The 27,037-nt window shown below is 36.9% G+C and overlaps 5 protein-coding genes and 1 pseudogene across 5 annotated transcripts; 3 read left to right on the plus strand and 3 right to left on the minus strand.

Annotated features, from left to right (window-relative positions):
- LOC121768931 (tubulin alpha-5 chain-like) lies at nt 1-2,586 on the plus strand. The gene is made up of 5 exons (XM_042165541.1): nt 1-243; nt 708-922; nt 1,020-1,219; nt 1,404-1,912; nt 2,019-2,586. Exons 1-5 carry the CDS (start codon nt 131-133, stop codon nt 2,329-2,331), a joined length of 1,350 nt encoding a protein of 449 aa, XP_042021475.1. The 5' UTR covers nt 1-130; the 3' UTR covers nt 2,332-2,586.
- Nucleotides 2,587-2,736: 150 nt separating this feature from the next.
- LOC121768932 (40S ribosomal protein S5-like) lies at nt 2,737-4,299 on the minus strand. Its single transcript, XM_042165542.1, has 5 exons — nt 4,195-4,299; nt 3,995-4,114; nt 3,335-3,606; nt 3,019-3,222; nt 2,737-2,939 (listed from the first exon to the last, which is right to left on the minus strand). Exons 2-5 carry the CDS (start codon nt 4,097-4,099, stop codon nt 2,885-2,887), a joined length of 636 nt encoding a protein of 211 aa, XP_042021476.1. The 5' UTR covers nt 4,100-4,114; nt 4,195-4,299; the 3' UTR covers nt 2,737-2,884.
- A 1,116-nt stretch (nt 4,300-5,415) lies between these two features.
- LOC121767161 (NADPH-dependent aldehyde reductase-like protein, chloroplastic) lies at nt 5,416-6,498 on the plus strand. The gene is made up of 2 exons (XM_042163369.1): nt 5,416-5,920; nt 6,021-6,498. Exons 1-2 carry the CDS (start codon nt 5,514-5,516, stop codon nt 6,382-6,384), a joined length of 771 nt encoding a protein of 256 aa, XP_042019303.1. The 5' UTR covers nt 5,416-5,513; the 3' UTR covers nt 6,385-6,498.
- A 3,017-nt stretch (nt 6,499-9,515) lies between these two features.
- LOC121766775 (putative late blight resistance protein homolog R1B-19) lies at nt 9,516-12,735 on the minus strand. The gene is made up of 4 exons (XM_042163024.1): nt 12,148-12,735; nt 11,625-11,717; nt 11,452-11,547; nt 9,516-11,140 (listed from the first exon to the last, which is right to left on the minus strand). The coding sequence occupies exons 1-4, from the start codon at nt 12,733-12,735 to the stop codon at nt 9,617-9,619; spliced, it is 2,301 nt and encodes a 766-aa protein (XP_042018958.1). The 3' UTR covers nt 9,516-9,616.
- A 7,223-nt stretch (nt 12,736-19,958) lies between these two features.
- Nucleotides 19,959-22,737, plus strand: LOC121768581 (annotated as a pseudogene).
- Nucleotides 22,738-23,145: 408 nt separating this feature from the next.
- LOC121768580 (lipid phosphate phosphatase delta-like) lies at nt 23,146-26,535 on the minus strand. Its single transcript, XM_042165111.1, has 8 exons — nt 26,200-26,535; nt 26,021-26,116; nt 25,792-25,866; nt 25,569-25,699; nt 25,238-25,341; nt 24,809-24,937; nt 24,428-24,543; nt 23,146-23,772 (listed from the first exon to the last, which is right to left on the minus strand). The coding sequence occupies exons 1-8, from the start codon at nt 26,362-26,364 to the stop codon at nt 23,374-23,376; spliced, it is 1,215 nt and encodes a 404-aa protein (XP_042021045.1). The 5' UTR covers nt 26,365-26,535; the 3' UTR covers nt 23,146-23,373.
- Nucleotides 26,536-27,037: the final 502 nt, after the last annotated feature.

Consider the following 27,037-nt stretch of genomic DNA (forward strand, 5'->3'; position numbering starts at 1 on the left):
CTCTCTCTCCACCAAGGTAGACTGCATTTCATTTCTCCTTCTCTTCCACAACTGTAACAGAATTCTCTCTCTCCTCTCCGCACATAATCGAAAGGTTATCCACAACCAGGCGAGAATCCTTATCGGAGAGATGAGAGAGATCATAAGCATACACATCGGTCAAGCCGGAATTCAGGTCGGAAATTCTTGCTGGGAGCTTTATTGCCTCGAACACGGCATCCAGCCCGATGGAATGATGCCTAGGTTTCTTATTTTACTTTTTTTCTCTACTTTTTTTTATTTTACATGCTGCGAGTCAATGATTTTTGTCGCTTCGGAATTCTTAGATCCTCAAATCTCTGTTTTCAGCATCCTTATAAATGATGAATGATCGGCTTAATTGTTTGTTTTACTTCGGATAGTTCGCTTCTCATGCTTTTGTCTCGGCTTAAATACTTGCTTGTATGCGGCAATTTCCTTCATGAACTTGCATTTCACGCTGTGGAGATCGTTGTCGTTACTGTTTGCTTAGGTCTATAACTTCTTAAATTGCATTATGAATGTGATCAATGGTAAGTTGACCTTATTTGAGTATATTGCTGTGCGCGATCTTCGTTTTTTTAATCCTGTTCGTAATTCTTTGTATTCTACTCTGTTTTGGCGTAATGCGATTGTCTCTGTTTTTTTTATCTTGTATATGTGATGAAATTGTTGCTCGTAACGTGCAGTGACACATCTGTTGGAGTCGCAAACGATTCCTTCAACACCTTCTTCAGCGAAACGCGTGGTGGCAAGCACGTGCCTCGTGCTATTTTTGTTGATCTCGAACCCACTGTTATCGACGAAGTTAGGACTGGGACGTACAGACAACTCTTTCACCCCGAGCAGCTCATTTCTGGAAAGGAGGATGCGGCAAATAACTTTGCAAGAGGACATTACACTGGTAACATTTTGTTTCATGAATTTTTATCAAGTGTTGTTTTAGCCCAACTCTGCTGTGATTTTTGTTAAATACAGTATATTTGTAAAACATACTGCAGTTGGTAAAGACATAATTGATCTATGCCTTGATCGAGTCCGGAAGCTGGCAGACAACTGCACTGGATTGCAGGGCTTTCTGGTATTCAATGCTGTTGGTGGTGGAACTGGCTCTGGCCTGGGGTCACTGCTTCTCGAGCGTTTGTCTGTAGATTACGGAAAAAAATCGAAACTTGGCTTTAGTATATTCCCATCTCCCCAGGTTATTCATCTTGACTTATTTACCAAAATGTTTGTGATTGGAATTTTGCATCATTGATCACTCATGCAATTGTTGTTTCCTTTGGTGGTTATCATTAATTTTTAATTACAAGCTGATGCCTGTGCATTTATACCCCAACAGATTCTTTCAGATTGGACTGACATAATTATCCATGTGCTTCCAGGTTTCTACTGCAGTGGTGGAGCCTTATAACAGCGTTTTGTCCACTCACTCCCTTCTAGAACATACAGATGTAGTGGTGCTTTTGGACAATGAAGCTATATATGATATTTGCAGGAGATCCTTGGACATTGAGAGGCCATCTTATACAAACCTAAACCGCTTGATCTCACAAGTTATCTCATCCTTGACCACTTCCTTGCGATTTGATGGAGCCATTAATGTGGACATCACTGAGTTTCAAACCAATCTTGTGCCTTACCCTCGTATTCATTTCATGCTTTCCTCTTATGCACCAGTAATTTCCGCAGCTAAAGCTTACCATGAGCAGATATCTGTTCCTGAGATCACAAATGCAGTATTTGAACCTTCGAGTATGATGGCAAAGTGTGATCCACGACATGGGAAGTACATGGCATGTTGTTTGATGTATCGTGGCGATGTTGTTCCAAAGGATGTTAATGCTGCTGTTGCTACTATCAAAACAAAGAGGACAATTCAATTTGTTGACTGGTAATTTCCTAGATTAAATTTCCAAATGATTATGATTTGTGTTGCACTTAGGGTGATGGGTGATTTTTGCTAAAATGGGTCAAAAAACAACACTCGATGTTTGCAGGTGCCCAACTGGTTTCAAATGCGGCATCAATTACCAGGCACCGACAGTGGTGCCAGGGGGTGATCTTGCACAGGTGAAGCGCGCAGTGTGCATGATCAGCAACAACACAGCTGTAGCTGAAGTTTTCTCCCGAATCAACCACAAATTCGATCTTATGTATTCCAAGCGAGCATTTGTGCACTGGTATGTGGGTGAAGGTATGGAGGAAGGTGAATTCTCAGAAGCACGTGAGGATCTTGCTGCCCTTGAAAGGGACTACGAGGAAGTGGCTTCCGAAGATGTGGAAGAGGAGGAAGGAGGAGAAGATTATTAAAAGCTCTGGATAGATCCAATCGTTTATCAGCAAATCTGTTTTTTTCTTCAGTTCTTTGTCAACTCCTTTCAAATTCCGGTGATTCATTTTCAAGTAGAGATAAAGAGAAAAAACATTGTCCAGTTGCGTTGCAAGCGTAACTACTGAACTGTTAGTGTGCTATTGTTTGCATCTTGGTGTTGCGTGAATGCATATTCTGTCGTAAATGTAGCACCATGTTGCGTGTTACTTATGCTAATATTGCTGCTTTATCTATGGAACCTGTATTATATCTCAACTTATGTTATACTCACATCTCACTTCTGTGTTCCCTTATTCAACTAATTAAGTGAAACTAAAAGGTTGTCCACATTAAAGATATGATAACTCAAACCAACTGCATCAAATTCCTTGCTTGCCAACACCTTAAAACGAACCCAAATTATACTTGATGAAAGATATGCAAGAACATAAAAATAAGTTCTAATATCTCAACAAAAATGAACATTAAAGACAAAAATAAATTCTGGTTCGGCATGTATTCTAGGAAAATGTTTTGTTGATGCTTCCACTCTTAACGGTTAGCCTTAGCAACTCTCTCAATCTCATCCTTCTTCTTTATTGCGTAGCTGTCAATACAAACAAATTTACAAATTAGATTAGAATCAAAAAGTGATGAGATAGAGATTGAGATTGAGGGTTGCTCACCTGTTTGAAGAACCTTTGGCCGCATTGATTAGTTCATCAGCAAGGCACTCGGCAATAGTCTTGACGTTTCTGAAGGAACTCTCACGAGCACCAGTGGTGAGCAGATAAATAGCCTGATTGACTCGACGCAGTGGAGAGATATCAACAGCCTGTCTTCTCACCACTCCAGCTGACCCAATACGGGTAGCATCTTCCCTCGGCCCACTGCACATAAGGTTCGGGTGAGCTAAAACAATATAGACAAAGATATACATACATACTCAAACTGCTTCCAATTGATCGATAAGTTATGTGTGTGAGCAGGAAATTGGCAAACCTGTTGATAACTGCATCAACAATGACTTGGATTGGGTTGAGGTCAGTCAACAAATGGATGATCTCCATGGCATGCTTAATAATCCTAACAGCCATGAGCTTCTTTCCGTTGTTGCGGCCGTGCATCATGAGAGAGTTGGTAAGTCTCTCAATGATGGGGCACTGAGCCTTCCTGAAGCGTCTAGCTTGGTACCTTCCAGCCGTGTGAGGCATGAAGGTGGGATGCTTGGCTGCAGTGGCAGTGATGTAATCTTCCACAGAGATATCACTGATCTGTAGGAGATAAATGAGCACAAGCAAATGAATTAATCAATAACTGAAAGGAATTTCATGTAGAGCAAGAGTCCATACCAGAAGCTAGTTTTTTTATGGATATATTGACTATATAAACATTCCAAAATAGTGGAATTAATTCTAAAATTATCCAGGGATGGAATTAATTCCAAAAAATTAAGGTTTATGAATGACATTTAATTCCATCCTAATATTCCTATTCCTTTGAATAACTAAATCGAATAACAATTCCTAATGTGACTAAGAGATAGAGGTCAAACAATCGAAAGCAAATTTGCACGATAAATGCATAAAGCCAAACAAAAGCACAAAAGAAGTGGAGTAAATAGACAAGGAGGAGCGAGGACATTGTTAAACAACGAATGACCTGGACTTCGTCATAGGTCCAACGGTTGAAGAGCAAAACGCCGGTGTGAATCTTGTCCTCCTCGATCACAGGAGGAGCAACAGCAGCTACGACAGCTTCCGCCATTTCTTCCCGATTCACCTGGTCTCGTCAAAATCGATACTTTTGAGCATACAAAATGGAAATTAGTAGCGTGAAAGCAAGAGAGATAAGAGTAAAACCTTGAGGAATGTCGACGGCGTTGGGTTATTGCAGAGAGCAGCGAGCTGAATAGAGAGGGATACAAACCCTAATCGCAGGTTTTAAGAGGAGTTATTGGGTTGGGCCACTTTGTCTATAGCTCTTTAGCCCGTATTACTATGGGCCTCAAATATATTAAGTAGTACTATATTCAAAACCTTAGTAGAAATATCATTGCGTCTATTTAATTCAGATTTTAAAATTAACTATAGTTCATTTTTATACTATTGTTTAGTTCATTTTAAATTCAAATTTCCTGTAAAGAATTAAAATCTTAGATGTTTTATAAAAATAATATATTTAACATATTTTAAAATTGGTAATAGAAACTTAACTAAAACTGTATTTATTTAAAACTTTTTTTACTTTTTGTTTACTTTTTTTTTTCTTTGTTAAAATTTGTAAATCTTTCTCAATCCAATATTTTGCAGTCAGTTTTCTTTCTTCAATTTCAAGGTTTTTATCATCCAACTTATAATTGGTTTTCATATTGGTCATGTTAGTAACGCCTAAAGATAACTTCATACTACAATTTTGAATAAATTAATAAAAGAAAAGAAGAAACATTGGTCTTGAAAATCCGTTAAGCAAATTCTGGTATTTTCTATGAACTTTTAAAAGTGATCTTGAAAATCACAAACTTTAACCCCAATAGATCTACAAGACATATTTGTAACATATTAGGCATATATATTATCCATTGACGAATTCAAGAATTAGAGTATCAGAGCGACGTCGCTTCATGAATAAATTAGACTAAGCCACATAGATTTCATGGCTAGCCACCTAGGATCAAAATCTACCAAAAAAATTTGTATTTAGGGCAGATTGGAAAAATTGCTCACTTAAAGGTTAATACTCCCTCCGTCGACGAAAAATAGACCAAGTTTGAAAAAGATCTCACATTTGCTCCCTAACGCAATTAAACATTACTAATAATATGAACTCACGCATTTCACTAATACTACTCATTTCTTACTTTTTTTTTCCTTCTCTCTTACTTTTTTTTCCCTAGGTTAAAACTGATAACCAACTTTATTCAAAACATAACTGGAATAAAATCAAGCACTGTTAATTTTGGTTATCAGTTAACTAATAATCGACTGGTTTTGGCTCAATTATCGGTTAATCGATTACAGAGATAGAGTCAATTATTGATTAATCGATTACCGAAGAACAGTTTACCTAGCCCTAATGATACTGATACTGATACTGATTCTGATTCAATTTAATTGATTGCTACTGCCGCAGAAATCAGGGTCACACGTCTCAGTATCACTACTCACTCAGTTTGAATTCCATGGCTAACACGCAACCACTCAAGGATAGAGTCGCTATCGTCACCGGCGCTTCACGTGGAATCGGCCGCGCCATTGCTCTCCACTTAGCTTCCCTCGGGGCCAGAGTTCTCATCAACTACTCCTCCAACTCCGCCCTCGCTGATTCCCTTGCCGCCGAAATCAATTCAGCCTCCGACGTCCGCGCTGCCACCTTCCAAGCCGATATCTCCGTTCCGGAGCAGGTCAAATCGCTCTTCGACGCCGCGGAATCGACCTTCTACTCAGAGATTCACATCCTCGTCAACTCGGCCGGCGTGCTGGATCCGAAATACCCCTCGCTCGCCGGCACCGACGTCCACGATTTCGACAAAACCATCGCAATCAACACGCGAGGCGCCTTCCTGTGCTGCAAAGAAGCTGCCAACAGGTAACCGATTGATCGATCGATCGCTGTGAGTTTTGGATTTTAACTGTGTTGATTGATTGATTCGTTCGATTGAGATGGAAATTGAACCGATCGTTGACAGGATAAAGCGCGGCGGTGGGGGTAGGATCATATGCTTGTCTACCTCGGTGGTGGCGTCGCTGAAGCCAGGTTATGTGGCTTACGCGGCGTCGAAGGCGGCGGTGGAGGCGATGGTGAAGATTTTGGCGAAGGAACTGAAGGGGACGGGGATAACTGCGAACGCTGTGGCACCGGGAGCGGTGGCGACGGACATGTTTTTCGCCGGAAAGTCGGAGGAGGCGATAGAGAAGGCGGTGGCAGAGTGCCCGTTTGGGCGGCTTGGAGAGACGGATGACGTGGCGCCGGTGGTTGGGTTTCTGGCAACTGATGCGGGTCAGTGGGTAAACGGGCAGATTATTCGGGTCAATGGTGGAAGTGCCATTTAAAATTTCGGGCTCGATTAAATAAAATATTCAAGGATTTATGGTGAGTAATTCACTAATCTGTATGCATGTAATATACTGGATTTTACTATTGAGAATTACTAGTAGTTTATATAATCAGAATAATAATAATCATAATAACAGTAATAAATATGGATTTAAATTTTGATATTCCAAGTTTCCAATAACTTCTTTGTTGAGGCAATTTGATTCGTTTATTGAAGGTATTGAAATATTTTAATAGTGAAAGTAAAAAATATTAATGATAAACCGTCTTACATACATGTTACTATTACATGTTCTATTGCATATTGATAATTGATTACATCCATTTGTCTTTTCCCAATATAACTTTCAAAAAGATTATTTGGAACACTGAAACGTATCTTTAATAGACTAACTCTTGCAAATTGAATAATAAGTTAATAACCTTAAGCATAATTTATGCAGGTAATCATTTCAATGTATTGTAAAGTTATAAGCATTTGATTCCGGAAACGGAAACTGAATATTGGGATTTTGGCATATTCGAGGGGTTGCAATAAATTTTGTCGAATCAACAATTAGTCTGGATTAGAATCATCAAGTCATCGCATCGAATATACTTCTACTCTAATGAACTTTTCCACAATTAGTCAGCATAATAGAAATTAAGTCTTCGCACTAAATATATTTGTTGCTATATTTAGGGATGTCAATGCAGCCCGCAATCCGTGGGCTGACCCGAATAACCAGCCAAATTTATAGGGTTAGGGTTGAAATTTTCTAGCTCGATAAAACTAAGACCCGATTAACCCGCAACCTGTTAGGGTCAGACCCGAAAACCCGATAAAATTTCTATTATTCTATTTGTTTGACTCCTAATTGGACAATTTCATTAATTATTTTTATAATATAGATAACTAAAAAAATAACATTCAATTTTGTATTAACTATATAAATTATATATTAAATTTTTATTAATATAATAATAAATAAATAAATTAGAAACTTCTAATTCATTAACAAATATTTAAATTTGTAAAACATGTTTAAAACATGCTTTAAAATATTTAAATTTATATTTTATTTTACACAAATCTCAAATATTAGTATTTGATCATGTTTGTGTTTAAGTTTAAGTATATATCTCAAATTTATCATAATTAAATATTTATATTTTATAAATATAACTAATTTTTGTCATTATTTATTGGATTGATAGCATGTTAATTTTATCGGTAGCAACCTGATTAACCCGCTGGGCCAGCCCGAAACCCGAGCGTTTAGGGTTAGGGCTGAACTTTTATAACCCGAAAAAATATCAACCCGATTAGCCCGCACCCGATTGACCCGCAACCCGGTGGGCCGGCCCGATTGACATCCCTAGCTATATTTCACTTGCATATGCTTCAATGTTGATAATTATTTGAAGTTAATATTTTTTACTAATTACTAAATTTTACGATAAATTGTGGACTAAGACTGACTACCTACTTAACATCACTTTTATTGAAAGAGTAAAATTTAATTTTAGTCCTAAATATATAACCAAAATACGAATTTGACCCAAAACATTCACTTTTTAGAAAACGGGTCCATAACAAATGAAAATGTCGCCGAAGTAGTCATTTTTTGGACGGTTCTGTCAAAAACTAATGGTCAACGCTAATAGCACAGTGTCATGACCGTAAGTTTTTTTACGGAACCGTAAAAAGGGCCACTCCGACAAGGATTTCATTTGTTATGAACCTGTTTTTCAAAAAGTAAATGTTTTGGACTAAATTCGTATTTTGGTCATATACTTAGTACAAAAATTGACCTTTACTCTTGTTGAAATCATAAATTGTATGAATAGGTCAAATTTTAGAGTGGCTATGGGTGAATGGTAAATACATTATGGCTGATCACGACATCAAAAGTTTTGATTTGCATCGAAAGGGTAATGATAGGATCGAAGATAATTGGTTTGATTTACATAATGGTCAATTCAATTGTTGTTTTTATCTACCTCTTTATTTACATCTTTCTTTGAAGAATGCTCTAAGGTGGTGTTTGGTTTACTAGATAAAATAGTAGCAAAATATAATCTACGATTAAGTTGTGAGATTATTTAATAGGAGGGGGTTGACTACGACTAATTTTCCAATGACTATCCCATGAGATTAAGTCATGAGATTCAATCCCATGAACCAAACACAAACAACACAAAACAACTGATTAATTATTATTGACAATCAAAGGTAACCTACCAGTCACTAGCTAGCGTGCAGTGACTTGAAAGTTGGGATTTGCTAAGCTTTGCAGCTCTTGGTTCTCTGCTCCGAGCCTAACTGCAACTTTAAAGGATAGTTCTTCTTCTCCTTGTAATTCCTCTTGTTCCTCTACCATTCTCTTTGCACTCTTTACTGCTGATTCGCTGCAAAATTCTAAGACCACGGATTTCAGTGTCGGAATTCCACCAAATTCTACAGGTATCTCCTTCAAATCTGTCAAGTTAAAAAGATGAACGTGCTCGAGGCATGGGAAGTGGGAGCTCTCCATCATCCAACATTCCAATTTATGACAGTATGAAAGTGACAAATATTTGAGACTGAGGAACTGGCCTTCCATTGTTTCCCATTTGCCTGTTGTGAAATGTCCATCATATAGCTTGAGCTTTTGAAGAAGAGGTAATCTACTTAACTTTTCCAATATATCTTCCATTCTACCATCGTTGATTGAAAGAGTTAAGACTCTTGAGAGAGTGTGGAAAGGTAAGCTTTCGTGAAAAACCACTGTTGCAATAGCAATGAAGAGATTCCAGCTTTTGCAGACGTTTGATGTTGTGGACACAATAGTCATCATCGCGAGAGCCAATATCCTCAATTACTCTCAATTTCCTGATATTGGGAATTCTACGAACCATCATCTCATCAAACTTGAAATTCTTTACTCCTTTGAGGGTTTGTAGATTCTCCATAATGACAATACTGTCACTCTGTATATCTGGGAGATGCAGTCTTCCAAACATGAGATGGAAATAAACATGCCTAAGTTGAGGTATTTTCCAAATTTCAACTGGTACATTAACTTCTATTTCAGGACTAGACACAATTATTGTCTCAAGACTCCATAAGAGATTAATTGAAGAAGGAATTTGGTCAAACAACCTATGAGCAATAAAAATAAGAAGCCTTAAATTAACTAATCCATACAATTTCCCCATGGTATATGCATATCCTCCATAGAAATCTTCATCATGCTTTTAATGTCCTCAATAATCGTAAGTCTGATATAACATTGGAACTATTTTACGATCACTTATACAAGAATGGGAATATGATGTGGATATCATGGAATCAATGACTTCCTTCTTTGAAATTCTTCTTGGAATAACTACACGCCGTTGGCTACACGTGCCTTGAGGACTAAGCTTCCCAACCACATGATAAAACCTCTCTTTTCGAGCTTCTCTCAAGCAAAGGTCTCTAAACAAATCATGGATTTTGCAGTACTTCATATTTCCAGTTTTCCCAAACTTGTAAACAAGAACTAGATTTCTATCAACTAGTTCGTCTAAATACTCCCTTGCAATTGTTTCCAATCCCTTGCCGCTCGTTGGTTTTAAAAATCCTTCGGAAACCCATATCTTGATTATTGTTAAGACTCGAATCTGACTATCCTCCTCATATGTTCCCATATATAGAAAGCACGGCTTAAGATACACGGGGAAATGTTTGTAGCTCAACTTCAATATTTTCAAGCAATGTTCATTATTCTGTGAATTCACTAGTGATTCCCAACATTCTTCAGTTCGTTCCAATTTTTCCAAAAGACCTCCCATCACAACAATTGATAATGGAAGTCCTCTGCAACTCTTTACAATCTTCTTTCCAATCTGCTCCAATTCCAACGGGCGATTTTTTTCCCTAAACACAATTTTGCAGAACAAATCCCAACTACTTTCATCATCCATAAATTTTATTTCAATGCCAAAATTGCTATCCAATTGAGATCCCAAATTCGATAACCTAGTTGTGACAACTATCCGACTACCATTACCATAGTCAGGAAAATAGCATTGTATCTCCTCCCATGCCTCAATAGTCCACATATCATCCAGTACAATTAGATATCTCCTATACGATAAATGTTTGTGGAGTAGCAATCCAATTTCATCTTCGTTTATTTTACTCACCCGTTCTTTCTCTTCCTTATTGACTTGAGATAGAATTTTAGAAAGAAGTTCTTGTGTGTTATATTGTTGAGAAATTGTAACCCAATCACATATATCAAAATGGTGAGCAATACGTGGTTTTGCATAAACATTAGTGGCAAGAGTGGTCTTACCAATTCCTGCCATTCCTACTATTGGAATGACTTGGCGACCCGGTTCTCCATAAGTGAGGTTCTCCATGAGCTGAAGCATCACATCATCAGAGCCCACCATGGTTGTGTTGTTCAGCCTAGAGGAGGAACCAACAGATGTTGAGACTTGTCTCCTTGGCTGATATTTGACTGCAACAATTTCCATATTTGATTGCAACGATCTCCATGAGTTAAAACACGACATCAACTTATTCGAAGATGTTGAGAAACTAGCCGATGTAGAGACTTGTCTCTGCAGCTGATCTTTGACTGCAACGATCGCAATCACTTCTTTCTTGATCAAATCCAAATCTTTTATCACCTTCACCAGACTCTTATACAAGTCTGTTGAAGTGATTTTTTTTGGGCCATAATTTTTGGGCTCGGTTAGATATAGATCAGCCGAAGGCTTGATATAATCTGGGTATAGCTAATACAATTCTGAGGAGATCAACCCTCATATTACAGATCTGATACAAAAACTATTACTAGAGCTGCAAGTTGTAGCAAACAATCCTGAAACACTAAGTAAAGGATTAGTAACTTCAAGACAATTATCAAAGTAGTAAAGTAATCGAATAGAATCAAAGATAAACGGAGAAAACAAAGTTTTGATGTGGCTCAAGTTGCACCAGGTACAACTACACAGATCTATATAACCGGCCCTCAACTATCCAGCCAACTCCGATTTGCACCAAGGGAGAACACAGATTGACCGCAGTCAATCAAGGCAAGTCACACCGGAACCCTAGATCCACCACCGCACACCATATACTCAGCCAACCGCTTCACACCGGCTACAACAACAACAACAACACTCAACTCTCGGAGGATCTCCTTCCAACCAGAAACCAACAACTAGTCTAAGTGACAAGACCAGAAACCAGAGGTTTCCACACACAGCCTCACACTACCTCACACCTTGCACTCACGCCAGAGACAAAGGAAGAGGTAATATCTCTCAAGCTTTCACAGAGAGAAGGCAACCCAATCTCAGGGAAGAAACCCTAGATTGTAAGGAAGAAGAAGCAGTTACACCGAGAGAATAGAGAGTAAGAATGAGAGTAAAAAGTGAGGCGGTTCAGAAGAGATGGAGTATATATATATATATATATATATATATATATATATAAACAACACCCAATCACACACTGACACGTAGCTAGGGTTAGGAGTTGGGTCAGCATAGATGGACAGTGGATATTGGGCCCGGGACTAACACACTTGGGACTCCTGCATATTGACCATAATTCTACATTCTCTACCTTGGGCCTTATCAGGAGAAGACTTGGACTTGATCATGTGTATTTTATCATTGCCAAGAAGATGCCTACAATGTCTTCAGACATTAGTAAGCATCAATCCCACAGATTGGGTTTTAAAACCTTTGCAAGGAAAACCAAACAAAGTAAACAACACAATCAAAGGAAATTCAACCTGAGTACCAGATTTACCTATATCTGTTGGATTGGAGTCTGTGTGAATTTTCTCTAGCAATACTTCACCTTTCTCCACAACATCTCGGATGAAGTGAAACCTGACATCAATGTGCTTTGTCCTGTCATGAAACACAAGATTCTTGCACACTTGAATAGTTGACTGGCTGTCAGAGTATACAACAATGGGCTGCTTGAGGAACCTCAGTTCACTCACAACCCCTTTTAACCAGAGGGCCTCTTTCATTGCTTCAGTGATAGCAATGTACTCTGACTCAGTAGTAGAGAGAACCACAATATGTTGCAATTGTGACTTCCAGCTTACACAAGAACCACCTAGAGTGAAGACATAAGATGTTGTTGACTTCCTCTTGTCCCTATCATTAGCATAATTTGAGTCTACAAAACCACACAGATTAGTCATATCTGAATATTTAGAAAAATGTAAACCATAATGGGCAGTATGCTTAAGATATCTGAGCAGCCATTTCAAGGCTTCCCAGTGAGGTGGTCCTGGATTGGACATGTATCTTGATAGGCAAGAGATGGAGTAGGCTATGTCTGGCCTTGTACTCACCATCAGATACATCACTGATCCTATGGCATTAGAGTATGGAATGTTCTTCATTTTCTTAACCTATCTTCATTCTTAAGACACTGATCTTTACTAAGAACAAAGTGAGCTTCCAAAGGAACAGTACATGGCTTAGCATCAGCCATACTAAACTTGCTTAATATTTTCTTCACATAGGAACTCTGGTGCAAAGTCATCTGGGAGTTCTTTATGTCTCTAACAATACCAATTCCCAGAATCTTCTGTGCATCTTCTAAGTCCTTCATATCAAAGTTAGAACAAAGCATATCCTGCACATGTTTAACAGTATTAAGACTAGGACTCATGATAAGCATATCATCAACATACAAGAGAAGAAAAGTAGGAGCATAATCAAGATTTTTATAATATAAACAGTGATCAAAAGCACTCCTAATGAAACCAAAGGATTGCATGCATTGATCAAACTTGATGTTCCATCTACTTGGTGATTGTTTCAAACCATATAGAGATTTCTTCAATTGACAAACATGGTTAGGGAATTTAGGATCCACAAATCCCTCAGGCTGCCTCATGTATATGGGCTTGTAAAGATCACCATGCAGGAAGGTTGTCTTGACATCCATTTTCTTGAGTTCCCAGTTGAAAATATCACACAACGCAAGTAACAACCGCACAGTTGTAAATTTCACCACAGGGGCAAAGATCTCAGTGTAATCCACCCCATCTTGTTGAGTGAACCCTTTGGCTACAAGTCTGGCCTTGTACCTAGGGCCATTGACCTCCTGTTTCAACTTGAATAGCCATCTACACTCAACAATAGTACAATCAGTAGGTTCAGGAACAAGAATCCAAGTCTTATTATAAATCAAAGACTTCATCTCTTCTTCCATAGCTAAGAGCCATTTGGGGTAAAACATTGACTTGAGAGCCTGTTTGTATGACTGAGGCTCATCCCCATCAGCTTCATGTACATTAAAGGCCATGGCAACCAAGTTCATTTCATCAGCAAGTCTCATAGGCTTGTTGACTGTTCTTCTTTCCCTGTCCCTACACAAAATGTAATCAGTCAGATCATGTTGTGGGGCTACACATTGATCATTAGAAACTGGAACTTGTTCCCTAATTGGAGGATTGGATTGTTGATATCTGCATCTTCAATAACAGGTTGAGGGTGATCTGGAGTAGGAACCAGCTCCTGGATCAGAGGCCTCTCCACCTCACTTGATGTCACCTCTACCTCACTTGAAGTTACCTCCACCTCACCAGTGGAGTCTGAAGCCTCAGAGGTAGCAGAATTAGAGAGACAAGGAAACTCAGACTCATTAAAGATAACATTTCTGCTAATAGCAACTCTGAACCCTGGCTCATCTCTAAGCCAAACCCTGTACCCTTTAACCCCTTCAGGGTACCCCAAGAAGACAATCCTGAAACACTAAGTAAAGGATTAGTAACTTCAAGACAATTATCAAAGCAATAAAGTAATCAAATAGAATCAAAGATAAACGGAGAAAACAAAGTTTTGATGTGGCTCAAGTTGCACCAGATACAACTACACAGATCTATATAAACGGCCCTCAACTATCCAGCCAACTCCGATTTGCACCAAGGGAGAACACAGATTGACCGCAGTCAATCAAGGCAAGTCACACCGGCCCTAGATCCACCACCGCATACCATATACTCAGCCAACCGCTTCACACCGGCTACAACAACAACACTCAACTCTCGGATGATCTCCTTCCAACCAGAAGCCAACAACTAGTCTAAGTGACAAGACCAGAAACCAAAGGTGTCCACACACAGCCTCACACTACCTCACACCTTGCACTCACGCCAGAGACAAAAGAAGAGGTAAGATCTCTCAAGCTTTCACAGAGAGAAGACAACCCAATCTCAGGGAAGAAACCCTAGATTGTAAGGAAGAAGAAGCAGTTACACCGAGAGAGTAGAGAGTGAGAATGAGAGTAAAAAGTGAGGCGGTTCAGAAGAGAGGGAGTATATATATATGAAAGAGAAACAACACCCAATCACACACTGACACGCAACTAGGGTTAGGAGCTGGGTCAGCATAGATGGGCAGTGAATATTGGGCCCGGGACTAACACAGTTGGGCCTCTTGCATATGAACCATAATTCTACATGCTCCTTTAGACCTCGAAAGCAATTGAAGAACCCAATCCGATCCCTTTTATCTAGATAGAGTCCAGGAATAATTTGATCCACAATGTGAGATTCGATGACATCTTCAGCCGCATAAACTGCAATAGAGATGCGCGTCTCCAACGGATCTGCTTCATCGCCGTCAGCATAAGGAGACTTGTAACCTTCGAGAAATTCCTGGAACAACGCAACTATTTTAGTGAGAGATTTCACTTGTTTTTTCCCATTGAAATTGGAAGGGAAGGATGATGCTCGATCTGATGGATAATCTTCATGAGAGAAACAAGAGCTGCATAAGATCCTTTTTTTAGAGAAATTGGATGGGAGTGATGGTGTTGGATGTTTTCTATAGTTGATTCTCGAACACGGTGTAATGCAAACATAGAAAGTTTCTATGAATGATGTTGGACATGAATTTGATGGGATCTCAATTTTGGTTCTACACAATGTCAACTCTTAACTCTATTAATAATTTAATATAACTAATAATGTGTCCAAAAGAAATTTAATCAATACTATGACCATTGCCATATTTGCTAATGAAAGTCTTGAATAAATGAAATAGATGAGTAGGTGAAAGATGTTGATTTTTGTGTATTAATACAGCAATCCACTAATAAACAATGATTAATGATGCTCAAGTTGATTGTTGTTGATAAGGTTGTCCGAAATTTCCATGTAGTTTTTTTTTAACCGTTGATATAGAAGACAGGTCTCGTATCAACTCCACACGGTTAAAATCCATCTTGACCACGACACAACAAAAGAGCATCGCGAACAGAAACTTTGTCCAATTATATTCTCCTTGTGTCTCCACAGAAGGGCACCGTGCCAGTGTAAACGTGGTCTCAATATGAGAGTCATTTGCATGAAACACCAGAGAGTTTAACATCGTCTTCCATTTCCATGACCTTGTATGTAGGTTTTTGCATATAATTGTATACGGAGTACTTTTAATTTTGCCAAATTACTAATAATTAAGGTTGAATGATAATATTTCTATTTTTTAACTAATTTTTGGATTCTGGTATACCCATAACCATTACCCACAACCAATCTACTCTATCCCCCACCTTTTATTGCTTAAGAGGTGGTGGAAGGCTGTGCACTCAAAATTCATCTACGACAATAGCATACATGATAGACATGCAAATGGTATAGAACTGACTACTTATCATAGATATACTATCGTCCAATTACATTACTCTTAGTTGTATTTTTACTTCTTATCAATATAATTAATCTAATGATTCAATTAATCAATATACTTTTTATTTTTTCAGACCATCCCTATAATTATAAAGAGTCATGGAAATAAATTTGTGGACAACCCATGCCATATATTTTACTATGATGTTATCATGTAATGTAAATAAATGTATCATAGAAAATCATACAGATTTTAAAACATGCTAACAGTTAATCCTTGCCACTTCCGCCACCTAACAGATAAAACATGCAATGTGGAGTAGTAGTATCTATATATATATATATATAAAAGACTGGTTTATATATAAGTTTTGCCCTCATTTTATAATATTTATAAGTTAGGGGATCAATTTGATTATTTATATGTAACTCTCATAAATATTTATTTGGATATTTTAATGAGCACTTTGACTAATTCTTAAAAGTACAACAATGAAAATCCGGCGGTTACAAATTTTTAAATGGGATAATGAGCATTTAACAAATTCTTTAGACCACTATACCATAATTCAAAATATGTCACATATAATTCATCTAATACTAAATGTTATACTCTATCAGTCCCTCAATATAAGTCATATTTGGTTTGGGCATGAGTTTTAATAAAATGTAAAGAAAAGTGAGTTAAATAAATTAGTGGAAAGTGAGTCCTACTTATATATATTAGTTTTATAATAATAAAATGTGAGTGGAATAAGTTGGTGAAATGTGAGGCCTAAATATCATTTATGATATAAGTTAAATATGACTCTTATTGTGAGACTGGGAGAGTAGTATATTTTGTGTTAAATTTATGAATAATTACATATAAATATAGTACTCTTTAATTGTTTAAGAAATTAATTATATAAATGTAATAATCTTACAATGGATATCTAAAGTTCTAAATATGTACATGTTATCTTAATTCCTTCCGATTATCATAATCGATTACTATTTATGCATATACATATAATAAAAGGGGAGTTTTGGAAAATGAAAATATTTTACATATTTATTTAGATATTTTAATAAGCAATTTGACTAATTCAAGCACTACAATAACTAATCGGCGGTTACAAATCTTTTAAATAAGATAATAAGCATTAAACAAAATTTGTAATCTCTATTGTCTTAATTTTATAATTTATGATGTTTTAATTCACGATCTCTCATGGAGTAATTTTGTGCCTATAAAAGGCATAAAGTTGTGGATGAATCATACACCAACAAAAGCATTCTTCATTCTCTCTCAAGCTCTCAACATTTTATTGTACATTTTAGGAACATTGTAATACTCAATTTTTGGAGCCCCATCAAGTTCATCGGTGCCTAGCAGGTTTAAGATGTTATATACGTTAGGAGGATTTCATTTTTGAGGATAATACGTCAATCCGAGAGCATTAACCGTAATGCAATTCGTCTTGCAGAAATAGGGGATTTCTCAACTAGACTTATATAGTTCAGTTTATTTTATAATTTTTATTGTAATTTCCATTTCATTTATTGTTGTTTTTTTTCTTTTGATTGCAATAGTTAGAGTACTGCGTCTGTATATGGTTCAAGACTTTTATCCCAATATTTCTTACAATTCTTAGAGAGGGAAGAATCATAACATTCTTAATTCGAGACTTGCATAATATTTATTTTCATCTTTACATAATTTATTATTTTTGTATATTTATATTGTCACTGCCTCTATTATTATATTAAGTGGTGTTAATAAAAATTGTATTTGATCACCTATACATGATGAATTAACAAATTCATGTATATTTTAACTAGACCATATATGTATATTTGCAATGAGATAATTAAACATAGGAAAATCGAGTCGATCAAACAATTAGTTGTTTAAACAAAATAAAATAGTCCGCTACCAAATTTTGATTTACTAAAAATACTATTGCTGAAATTAGGATTTAGCACATAATTATTACCTGATACAACTGATTTTATATGGAGAATCTAATTATCTTATCTATAGGTGATCATGCTGAATAAAATATATAAGTATATATTTTTACAAAAAGAGAATTTGCAGTATTGAGAATTGTAAATTAGCATAAAAAATTATCTAGATAATGTTCCAACAAGCCACGTTTAAAAATGCAATAAATAAAGATAAAAGCTCCAACATTCAAAAGGGATATCCTTATTCATTAATGTAATAATGCTAATTAAACCAATTAATGTAATATTATTTTTATGTAGTTTATCATTTGAATATTTTTATGGTCAAATAAATTTGACATTTTGAGTATTATGAGTTTTTGATTCATTACTTTGTTAAAATTGTTATTTACATTATTTTGATAGAGAGATATGAATAATTGTTTTAAACATATTTTTCAAAATTGTCAACACTTGATACTCTCTTCTTCGTTGTCCAAATAATTGTATTTGTCTTGGTTCCATTTAAATAGTAATTTTATTTCTTTTAAGTGTAAAATGAATGGAGGAGCGTATATTTAATAAATTGTTATTTATAGTATATTTTTCTATTTTCAATCTTACAATTTTCAATCTTACATAGTTATATTATTTCTTATTTTAATTAATTAATAACTTAAAACTGTATGATGAAAATATATTCCGTCGTGCATCGCACGTGGGTTAATACTAGTTTTATTAAAATACAAAGGTTGTTTTCTTTTCATTTAAAATAGGAATTCTTTGTACTTAATAATTTTCACCCTTTTATGTTGCACCACCTTGTCAACTTGAAGACAAAGGCTCTTCCCATAAATAAAAAGAGAAATTTCGGAATATGAGTCTCAATTCATTGTTTTTTCAAAATTTGAGATTAAATTCGCTCACCTTTCCGAATATATAGGGTTCATGCAAATTTTTCAAAATAAGGATTTTTTTTGTTTTTCTCGTATTTTCTTATTATTTCCCTCAAAAAAAATATGAATGGACCAAACTACCCCACATAAAAAACAGGAATATCCAGTTAAAATTAAACAAAATTTATAGGAAAAAAATTCTCAAGTTAGCGTATAATTCAGCTGCAATTCAAACAGCTACAAATTCAAATTAAAACAAAATTCTGTTTCCCATGCTTAAATTGAACACTACGCAATAAATACTCTACAATTCTAGAGAACTCGCGACAAAGAAGAGACAATCAAGGATATTCAGATGGAGAAGAAATATCACCGCAACAAAAATCAGCAGCAATTCGCATAGCAATTCCTCGCTTGCCAAAAAAATTTACATGGGAAGATGGTGTAAAGTGGTGCAGCTCTGAATTGAGATTTTGTAGGATAGTTTTGTCCATTTATATAATTTGGGCGAGAAATAATAAGAAAAAGAAGAGAGAAAAAAAAAGAAATAGCCAAAAAATCCTTATTCTAAAAAATTCGCATTTTTCAATCCATATTTTGAAAGGAATTTAATCCCAAATTTCGAAAGGCCAGCGAACTGGGACCCATATTCTGGAATAATTTCTCAACTAAAAATACAACCTTGAATATTTTCTGTATCCAACATAATTAAAGATGGAGAAATTTGCAATGTGATTTTGTTAAGATTGAAAAAGCTAATCAGCACCTCACACCCTTTACTCTGGTCTTACTCAGTTAAATATTCTGGTGCATGAGATGAAATAGATAAATAATAAAATATCAACTTTCCACCAAATCAGTGGTTTCCAAATGAACATATGTGGAGAGGGGGCATTCTCCTTATCCTCCTAATTCTCATCTCCACTCCTTAAAATCATTAAAAATTCATTCACACCCCTCTTAATCTAACCAAACTCACATCTTTAATAATGGTTTGTTGCAAGAAAAAAATAAAAACTGAAAAAAGAATAGTTAACTTTTCCCAACCAACCTTTTCCTCATCAAAAGAGCTTCATCTCACCTAGCATCCTTTTTTTACTAATTTTCACCTCTGCAGCAATGGAGGTTCTCTCTCTGAATTCCTCCATCTCCTATGCTGCCAAGTTCAACCACACGAGGCTTTCTACGCACGGTCGGAGAAGCATGGTCTGCTGCCAAACTGGTAGTCATGCCATCAAGTCTACCGGGATCTCTTCTGTTCTCACAGAGACGTCGTCGGCCGTGATCACCCAAGATCAAGGGATGGAAACCGGGAGCCTAGTCTTGAGCCCTAACAGCAACAAAGAGGGTATCGGCATTGTCAAATTTCTAAGAGGGAAGACCTTCCTCATCACTGGTGCAACTGGATTTCTTGGCAAAGGTATCGTTGTCTTTTCTTACCTCTTCAGATTCCTCAGAAACGTCGTTTAACTCCTCCAGCTGTCCCTTGCATGATTTTTCAGTCCTCATCGAGAAAATGCTGCGGACGGCTCCTGATGTTCATAAGATATTTGTTGTGATCAAGGCCAAGAACAAAGAAGCTGTAGAAGAGAGATTGAAAAACGAAGTATGGAGAGCGTTCCTTTCTTCTCGCTCTCTCTCTCTCTCATCAACTTCTTTTTTCTGTATAAGCTTCTGATACGTGTGTGTTGTAGATCATCAATGCCGAGCTGTTCAAGAATCTGAAACAAATTCACGGAAAATCATATCAACCTTTCATGTTGAGTAAGTTAATTCCTGTGGTTGGAAATGTCTGCGAAACTAATCTCGGATTAGATGAAGATGCAGCTGAGTTCATGACCAGAGGGGTTGATGTTATCATAAATTCTGCAGCAAATACCACTTTTGATTAAAGGTTATGAAATCCATACTAGTTGTTGATCTCATTCAGTTCTAAGGTTACTGATGATTTTTCAAGTACTTAAATGATTTTATGATCTCAGGTACGATACAGCCCTTGACATAAACACAGGCGGCCCTACTCGACTCGACTCATGAGCTTCGCCACACAATGCCTGAAACTGAAGCTCTTCGTGCAAGTATTAACAGGAAAGTAAAAAGTAGTTTAATCTCATTGTGCAAGTAATGATGTGTCCTAATATAGTAAACAACTTCTAACTTCCTTCCCAAACTCATTCTAGTCTGTTACATTTGCATATTATAGGTATATACCTAACAAGTTTCACACTTTCTTCGTCGGGGTTTAATTATGAAACCTCCATCATGCTTATTTCCATTTTATTTGTAACAGCTTATGTAAATGGACAACGGCAAGGCAGAATCATGGAAAAGCCTTTATGCATTGGTGAAACTATAGTAGGTGAGACTGTCAACGGAAACCATCAAGTCCCCCTCCCCAAATTGAGTGTCGAAGATGAAATAAAGATAGTTGTGGATGCAAAGAAAACACTTGGAGATGATCCGCTGCTTCAGGCAATGAAAGAATTAGGGATGCAGAGGTAAACTCAATTTATCATGAAAAGCAAAGGATATCAAACTCTCGTCTAGTCATCCTTTATTAGATAACGAAAACATGCGTGTGTTCATCCAGGGCTAAGAAATTTGGATGGCAAGATACGTGAATATTCACAAAGGCTATGGGAGAAATGATGATAGATAATTTAAGGGGCGATGTACCAGTAGTTGTGATTAGACCCAGTGTCATCGAGAGCACGCATAAAGAACCATACCCTGGATGGATGAAAGGAAACAGGTACGTCTGCTGAAGAATTCTGCAATATTTTAATTTAGTTTTTCAATGTCTACTAACCAAAATATATGACCACCAGAATGATGGATCCTATCATATTGCAATACGGAAAGGGGCAGCTCACAGGATTCCTTGTCGACCCCAATGGAGTTCTTGATGTAGTGAGTAACCTATATTGATTTCTAAGTAGTTTAAAGACATAAAAGTCTGGTACCTGTTTGGGACTTCATATCAGGTAACTGAAAGAATGACTTGCTTTAGGTTCCAGCTGATATGGTTGTTAACGCAACCTTAGCAGCCATGGCAAAGCACGGGACAGTTGGGAAACCAGAGTGTAGCATCTATCAGGTGGCATCATCTGTTGTCAACCCATTAGTTTTTAGGGACCTAGCCAAATTGCTCCATGAACACTTAAGTTCCTCTCCCGTCATGGATTCAACTGGTACTCCAGTTTGTGTTCCAAAAATGAAGCTGTTCAGCTCTACTGACGATTTCTCCAACCACCTGCGGAGGGACACAATCAATAGAACGGGATTAGGAGCTCTGGCCAACCTTGATGGGAAATTGTCTCAAAAGCTCGAATTCATCTGCAGAAAATCAGTGGAACAAGCAAATTATCTAGCAAGTATCTATGAATCATACACATTCTATGGCGGAAGGTAAAAATCAACTAAATCTCGATGTTATCCTGTGTTTCTTCGATGCTTGATATTAATAGTAAAAAGTCATGTAAAATGGCAGGTTCGACAACAGAAACACCCAGAGATTGATGGGATGCATGTCGAAGGAAGAGAGACAACAATTTGGATTTGATGTGGAGAACATCAACTGGAAAGACTACATCGTTAACGTGCACATTCCAGGGTTAAGGAGGCATGTCATGAAGGGAAGAGGCAAGAGTTAATGCAACTTCAGTCTCACAAAAGACTTATCATTAGTTTCTGTAGCCAACTGTAAAAGGGTGTTTTCTTTGTCTCTATTTCTATTCATGTTTTATGTACAATCCACTAAGAAGAGGCCAGCAATTTGCCAGTTCACAAAATATTTATAGAACAGTCACTCGTCCGTTTAGGATAAATTGTACTAATACATTCTCCAGTTTCTGATATCTGCCAAGGCAATGAAATAATCAATGTTTTAGAAGCTCAACATCATTTAAGACTTTTAGTAGCACGTATGTATAAGGCTTCATCAGTTCGATTAACAATGAATATGCATGAAGATGATATAACACCTAAATTTCTAGAAAAAATGCTTTGACTAGATAGGAATGGATCCTGCAAACAAACTGTTACCAAAATCGCAGTCCAACAAGAATACAGCAACTCTGATTGAGAGAAGATGCACAAGCCAATGTTAGGTATTCCAATTTCTAGTTGATGACAGGTTGAAATATCAGGACAATACAAGTGAAAAAGAAGAGAAAATGGAATATACCTTGGGCCCTCATTGATGGAGAACTCAGCATATCAACTTCTCTTGCATACGTACCATGGAGCTTCAGATGAAAAAGGATTATATTGGAAGAGTTTTCAGAATGCGAAATATAACAACAACTTCCACCTTAATGGATCATAATTTGCAATAAATTTTGAAGATGTCTCTATACAATAAGAATATAGCAATGCCAGTAGCTTTGGCAATACCCATACAGCCTATTTAATCATCAATCACCACCACCACCACCACCACCACCACTACCCTACCTGGGAAACGCAAAGACAAAACTAAGTAGAAAGATAATAAAGAAAAATGCAGCTGCTATTATACATCAGTATTATGGCGTTACAATCCTATGTGAAAGAACATTGAAGGTACAAGATCAACAACAGACCAGGCAAGACCAGCATACTGAAGGAGCCTGATGCCGGTATCGACATCAAATGACGTCTGCTTGGAGAACATTTTCTGGAGATAACCGGACTGCTTCAATATATCAGATTTCTTATCGGTTCCATTTAAGTTAGGTATATAGCTTGTTGATCTTACTGGGATTCCCAAAGTATTTGAAAAAATTGGAAGAATCCATTTGGCAAGAGCCTTGCTGCAGAACTTCACAAGAAGGATTGTCGGGATTCCTAGTAGTAGTCTACCCACAAAGGCAGGAAGTGCAAGCTGAGGGGAAAATACACGAGCGACATCCTCATGGTGAAACTGATTGAACGTCTGGTGGATTCCTATCACCTGGGTCATACAATTTCCTGTTAATGATACTTGCAAAGAGACTCAAGACTTGAGATAGAAAACAAAAAGCTGAAAGTGTAAAATGGCAATTTCATCAGGTTGTTTTGCTGATTACGCAAGTGTAAGAATCAATAGTTTGCTAGCGCAACAATGGGATGATCTAGCTCAGAGATCCTTTCATGCTACATAAATCCCATTATACCCAGACAATTCAAATAGATCTCAACAGATATAACACACTGATAGGGACTCCGAGCAAGGAAGGCCGACAACGTCCCTATCACCGGCTGATTGCATTAATCGATATCTTTTAGTTACCTTTTATTGTTATTAGTTAAGTTTTGGATTTGTTAGAAACACCTTATCTTACCCAAAAGGTAAGATATTATTAGATTAGTTTTTCTTATTATCCTCGGGTTTCTTCTTGATTCTTTCCCATGTAGAAAAGAGAGTTGAATCAAGGGTCAGAATCCTATAAATAATAGGACCATTAGAGGTCATAAATCATTGAGAAACAAAGATCAAACCCTTTTTCTCATTCTTTTATTTTCACTCTAATTTTCCGATCGTGTGCTCTAGTTTTCGTTTACGATAGATTAAGGGTCTATCACACACATTCACAAATTCACACTAGAAAAAGGAAAGCCACACTTACAATACCCAGGGAAACGCCATTGAAGGCTGTGTGATACTCAAAACTTGGTGTTGGAACTTCAGGAGTGGGGTATGCAAACAGTAACAAGAAGCATAAGGCGGCCCAGAAAGATACAACTGCACAGAGAGAGATGCAGTTCTTAAAATTTTGAAAGAACAGGGACAACTTAGGTCCATCATCCAAGCAGTAACATTACCACTGAATATTTACTAAAATCATCATTTCTCTATAAATTTTTGCCTTATCTCCAGTAACTGATGTTAACCTCTGCTCCATTTTTGCAAGGATTTATTTTCTTGCTTTTTTATGGTGCTTGCTAGTAATTTCCTCAAATTGATTGGTGCACGTGCATGCTCTGGAAAAGGGAACCATCACACTTACCATTTTGACCAGAAACTACAAAATTATCTATGTATTCTGACACAGAAAGCCAAATTGCCAAGATTCCTAGTCCCAAAGCCAGACCACCAATAATATCGATCAAGCTGTGCATCCCGAGGTATATCCTTCCTGGCAATGTAATAAAGGACGAAGGCATCAGGTCAAGCGTTTGAACTACGTGGCAGAATTGAAAAGGAGAGAAGAATGAAAAAGTGGTTTGGCCCCGTTCAAACATAAACTGCCCTAAGACTAATTGTTGCCTTGAATTCTCATTGTTTGATGTACAGCAAGCACCTATCTGTATAAACGTAAATAATTGATTGAAGGAAATCTCTCCAAATGATGGTGTGATCTTTTAATGGGAGTAATTGATGATTTTAAACTATATGAAAAAACATTACAAATTTCACACAATATTTAGAAACTTACCAAAACCAATGAGACCAACAACCAGACAAGCCAGAATGATTCCAGCCACTCTAATGGAGAGATCATTGCTTTCACTGTAGTCAAGAACGTAGTGTAAAAGGTACCTATATAAACACACAATGAGATTTAACCAGCAGCGGATAGCCAACCTACGAGGCGTTGGCATGTGAACATGTAAAATTGACTTTAAGATCAGACTCCAGAGAAAATAGTCAGCTACATATTTGAGAATCAGAACATATCCCTTTCTTCTTTTTCCTAAGTTAGCATCAGGGCAATTTAAATGACAAAATGCAATACTTAGGAAACAAATGCGAGAAAATCTCAATACCCCGACAAGCAGACAGTATTAAGAGTGTGCGACGATGGGAATCCGTATTCCATCGCATTATCTTCCTCGTCCTTGGTGGCTGTTATTCTTCTGACAGGTGGAGTTTGGGGTCTAGGTGCTGAAACCACATCCTATAAGCAAGCACATAGTCATGAATTGAATCAGAAACAGCACCACAAATTATAGAAGCACATCTAATTTTATGGATAACAAAATAAGTCACCTTTATGCAGTTTCCAGTATAATCACAGAAAGCTATCAAGAGTGTCATTTGCCTAGCCAATTTGCAATGCCCAGTCTATACATAACACAAAACCAATAGCATTAGCCCCCAGGAAAGGAACTTTTCACAAAACCAACAGCCAATTTTTTGTAATTCTCTCAAATCACTACATAAATACTCAAATCAGATACACACAACCTTGCATATAAAGGGGCATGAGAGAGCTTACCCAGAAAAGCAGGGGAAGAAAGGCAGTATAAAAAGGTACAGAAACAACACAAGATAACCCAGAAAAAAATGCATCCAAACATCTGTGCTGGTATTTCTGCAAAAGCCCAGAAAAAAATACAGTAAAAATACAATCTTTAGCCATATTTCTTCAAGAAAAACACACCTCAGATAACAAACCTGAATCCTAATAACAATGGGAGTTCCAGAAATCACACGTTGACAGATCCATGGCTGTGTACAAGATCTGAGCTTTTGAGTCACCTTCAACTTTGAAGAAATCACAATCCAAAGTGCTACCCCACATAATGAAATTACTTGCCACCCTGTTGTTATGCTTTCCATCTCTCTCCCCTTTCCCTCTCTCTCTCTTTCTCCTGAAAAAGCACTAGGTATGGAGAAATAACAATAAGAGGCGAAGAAATCAAGATTGTTGAAGAATTTTCAAATTGGCTCAGAAATTGTCAGCATTTGAGTTGTATGCGGTGGACTTTGGAGCATAATTTTCATTCGATTACAATACTTATTTAATTTTCGCAACTTGATAGTATGAAACAGTCTCATGGAACAACCGAACACGACTTTTGACCACTTACTATTCAGCAAAAATCTTCTTTCATTTGCACAAATTGACTCATTTGTAATCAATAATATAATTAAACCTTCAAGGTTATGTGATGATTTCATGTTATTCAATTATTAATTGATAAATGTCAAAAATAAGATACATCAAGACTTTGAAATTGAGTCTGATATGTTTCTTTTATTTCTCTGCAAGTCTTCAATTTGAATGCATGGAAAGTGAGACACAAACCTGATTATTGCAAGAATTTCCAATTCCAATTGTAATATGGGCTGCTCAATGCTACTAATCTTCCCCTAAAAGTTATCTAAATCTTAATTTGCCAAGCCTTTTCAAACCTAGGAATAACATATGTTCTTCTCGATAAGCTTTGCATTTTCTTATCCGTGATTTATTACTATAATCTATAATTTCAAGTTAATTGGGCCAGTTCAA

The sequence above is a fragment of the Salvia splendens genome, chromosome 15, assembly GCF_004379255.2.
Source record: "Salvia splendens isolate huo1 chromosome 15, SspV2, whole genome shotgun sequence".
Classification (NCBI taxonomy): Eukaryota; Viridiplantae; Streptophyta; class Magnoliopsida; order Lamiales; family Lamiaceae; genus Salvia; species Salvia splendens.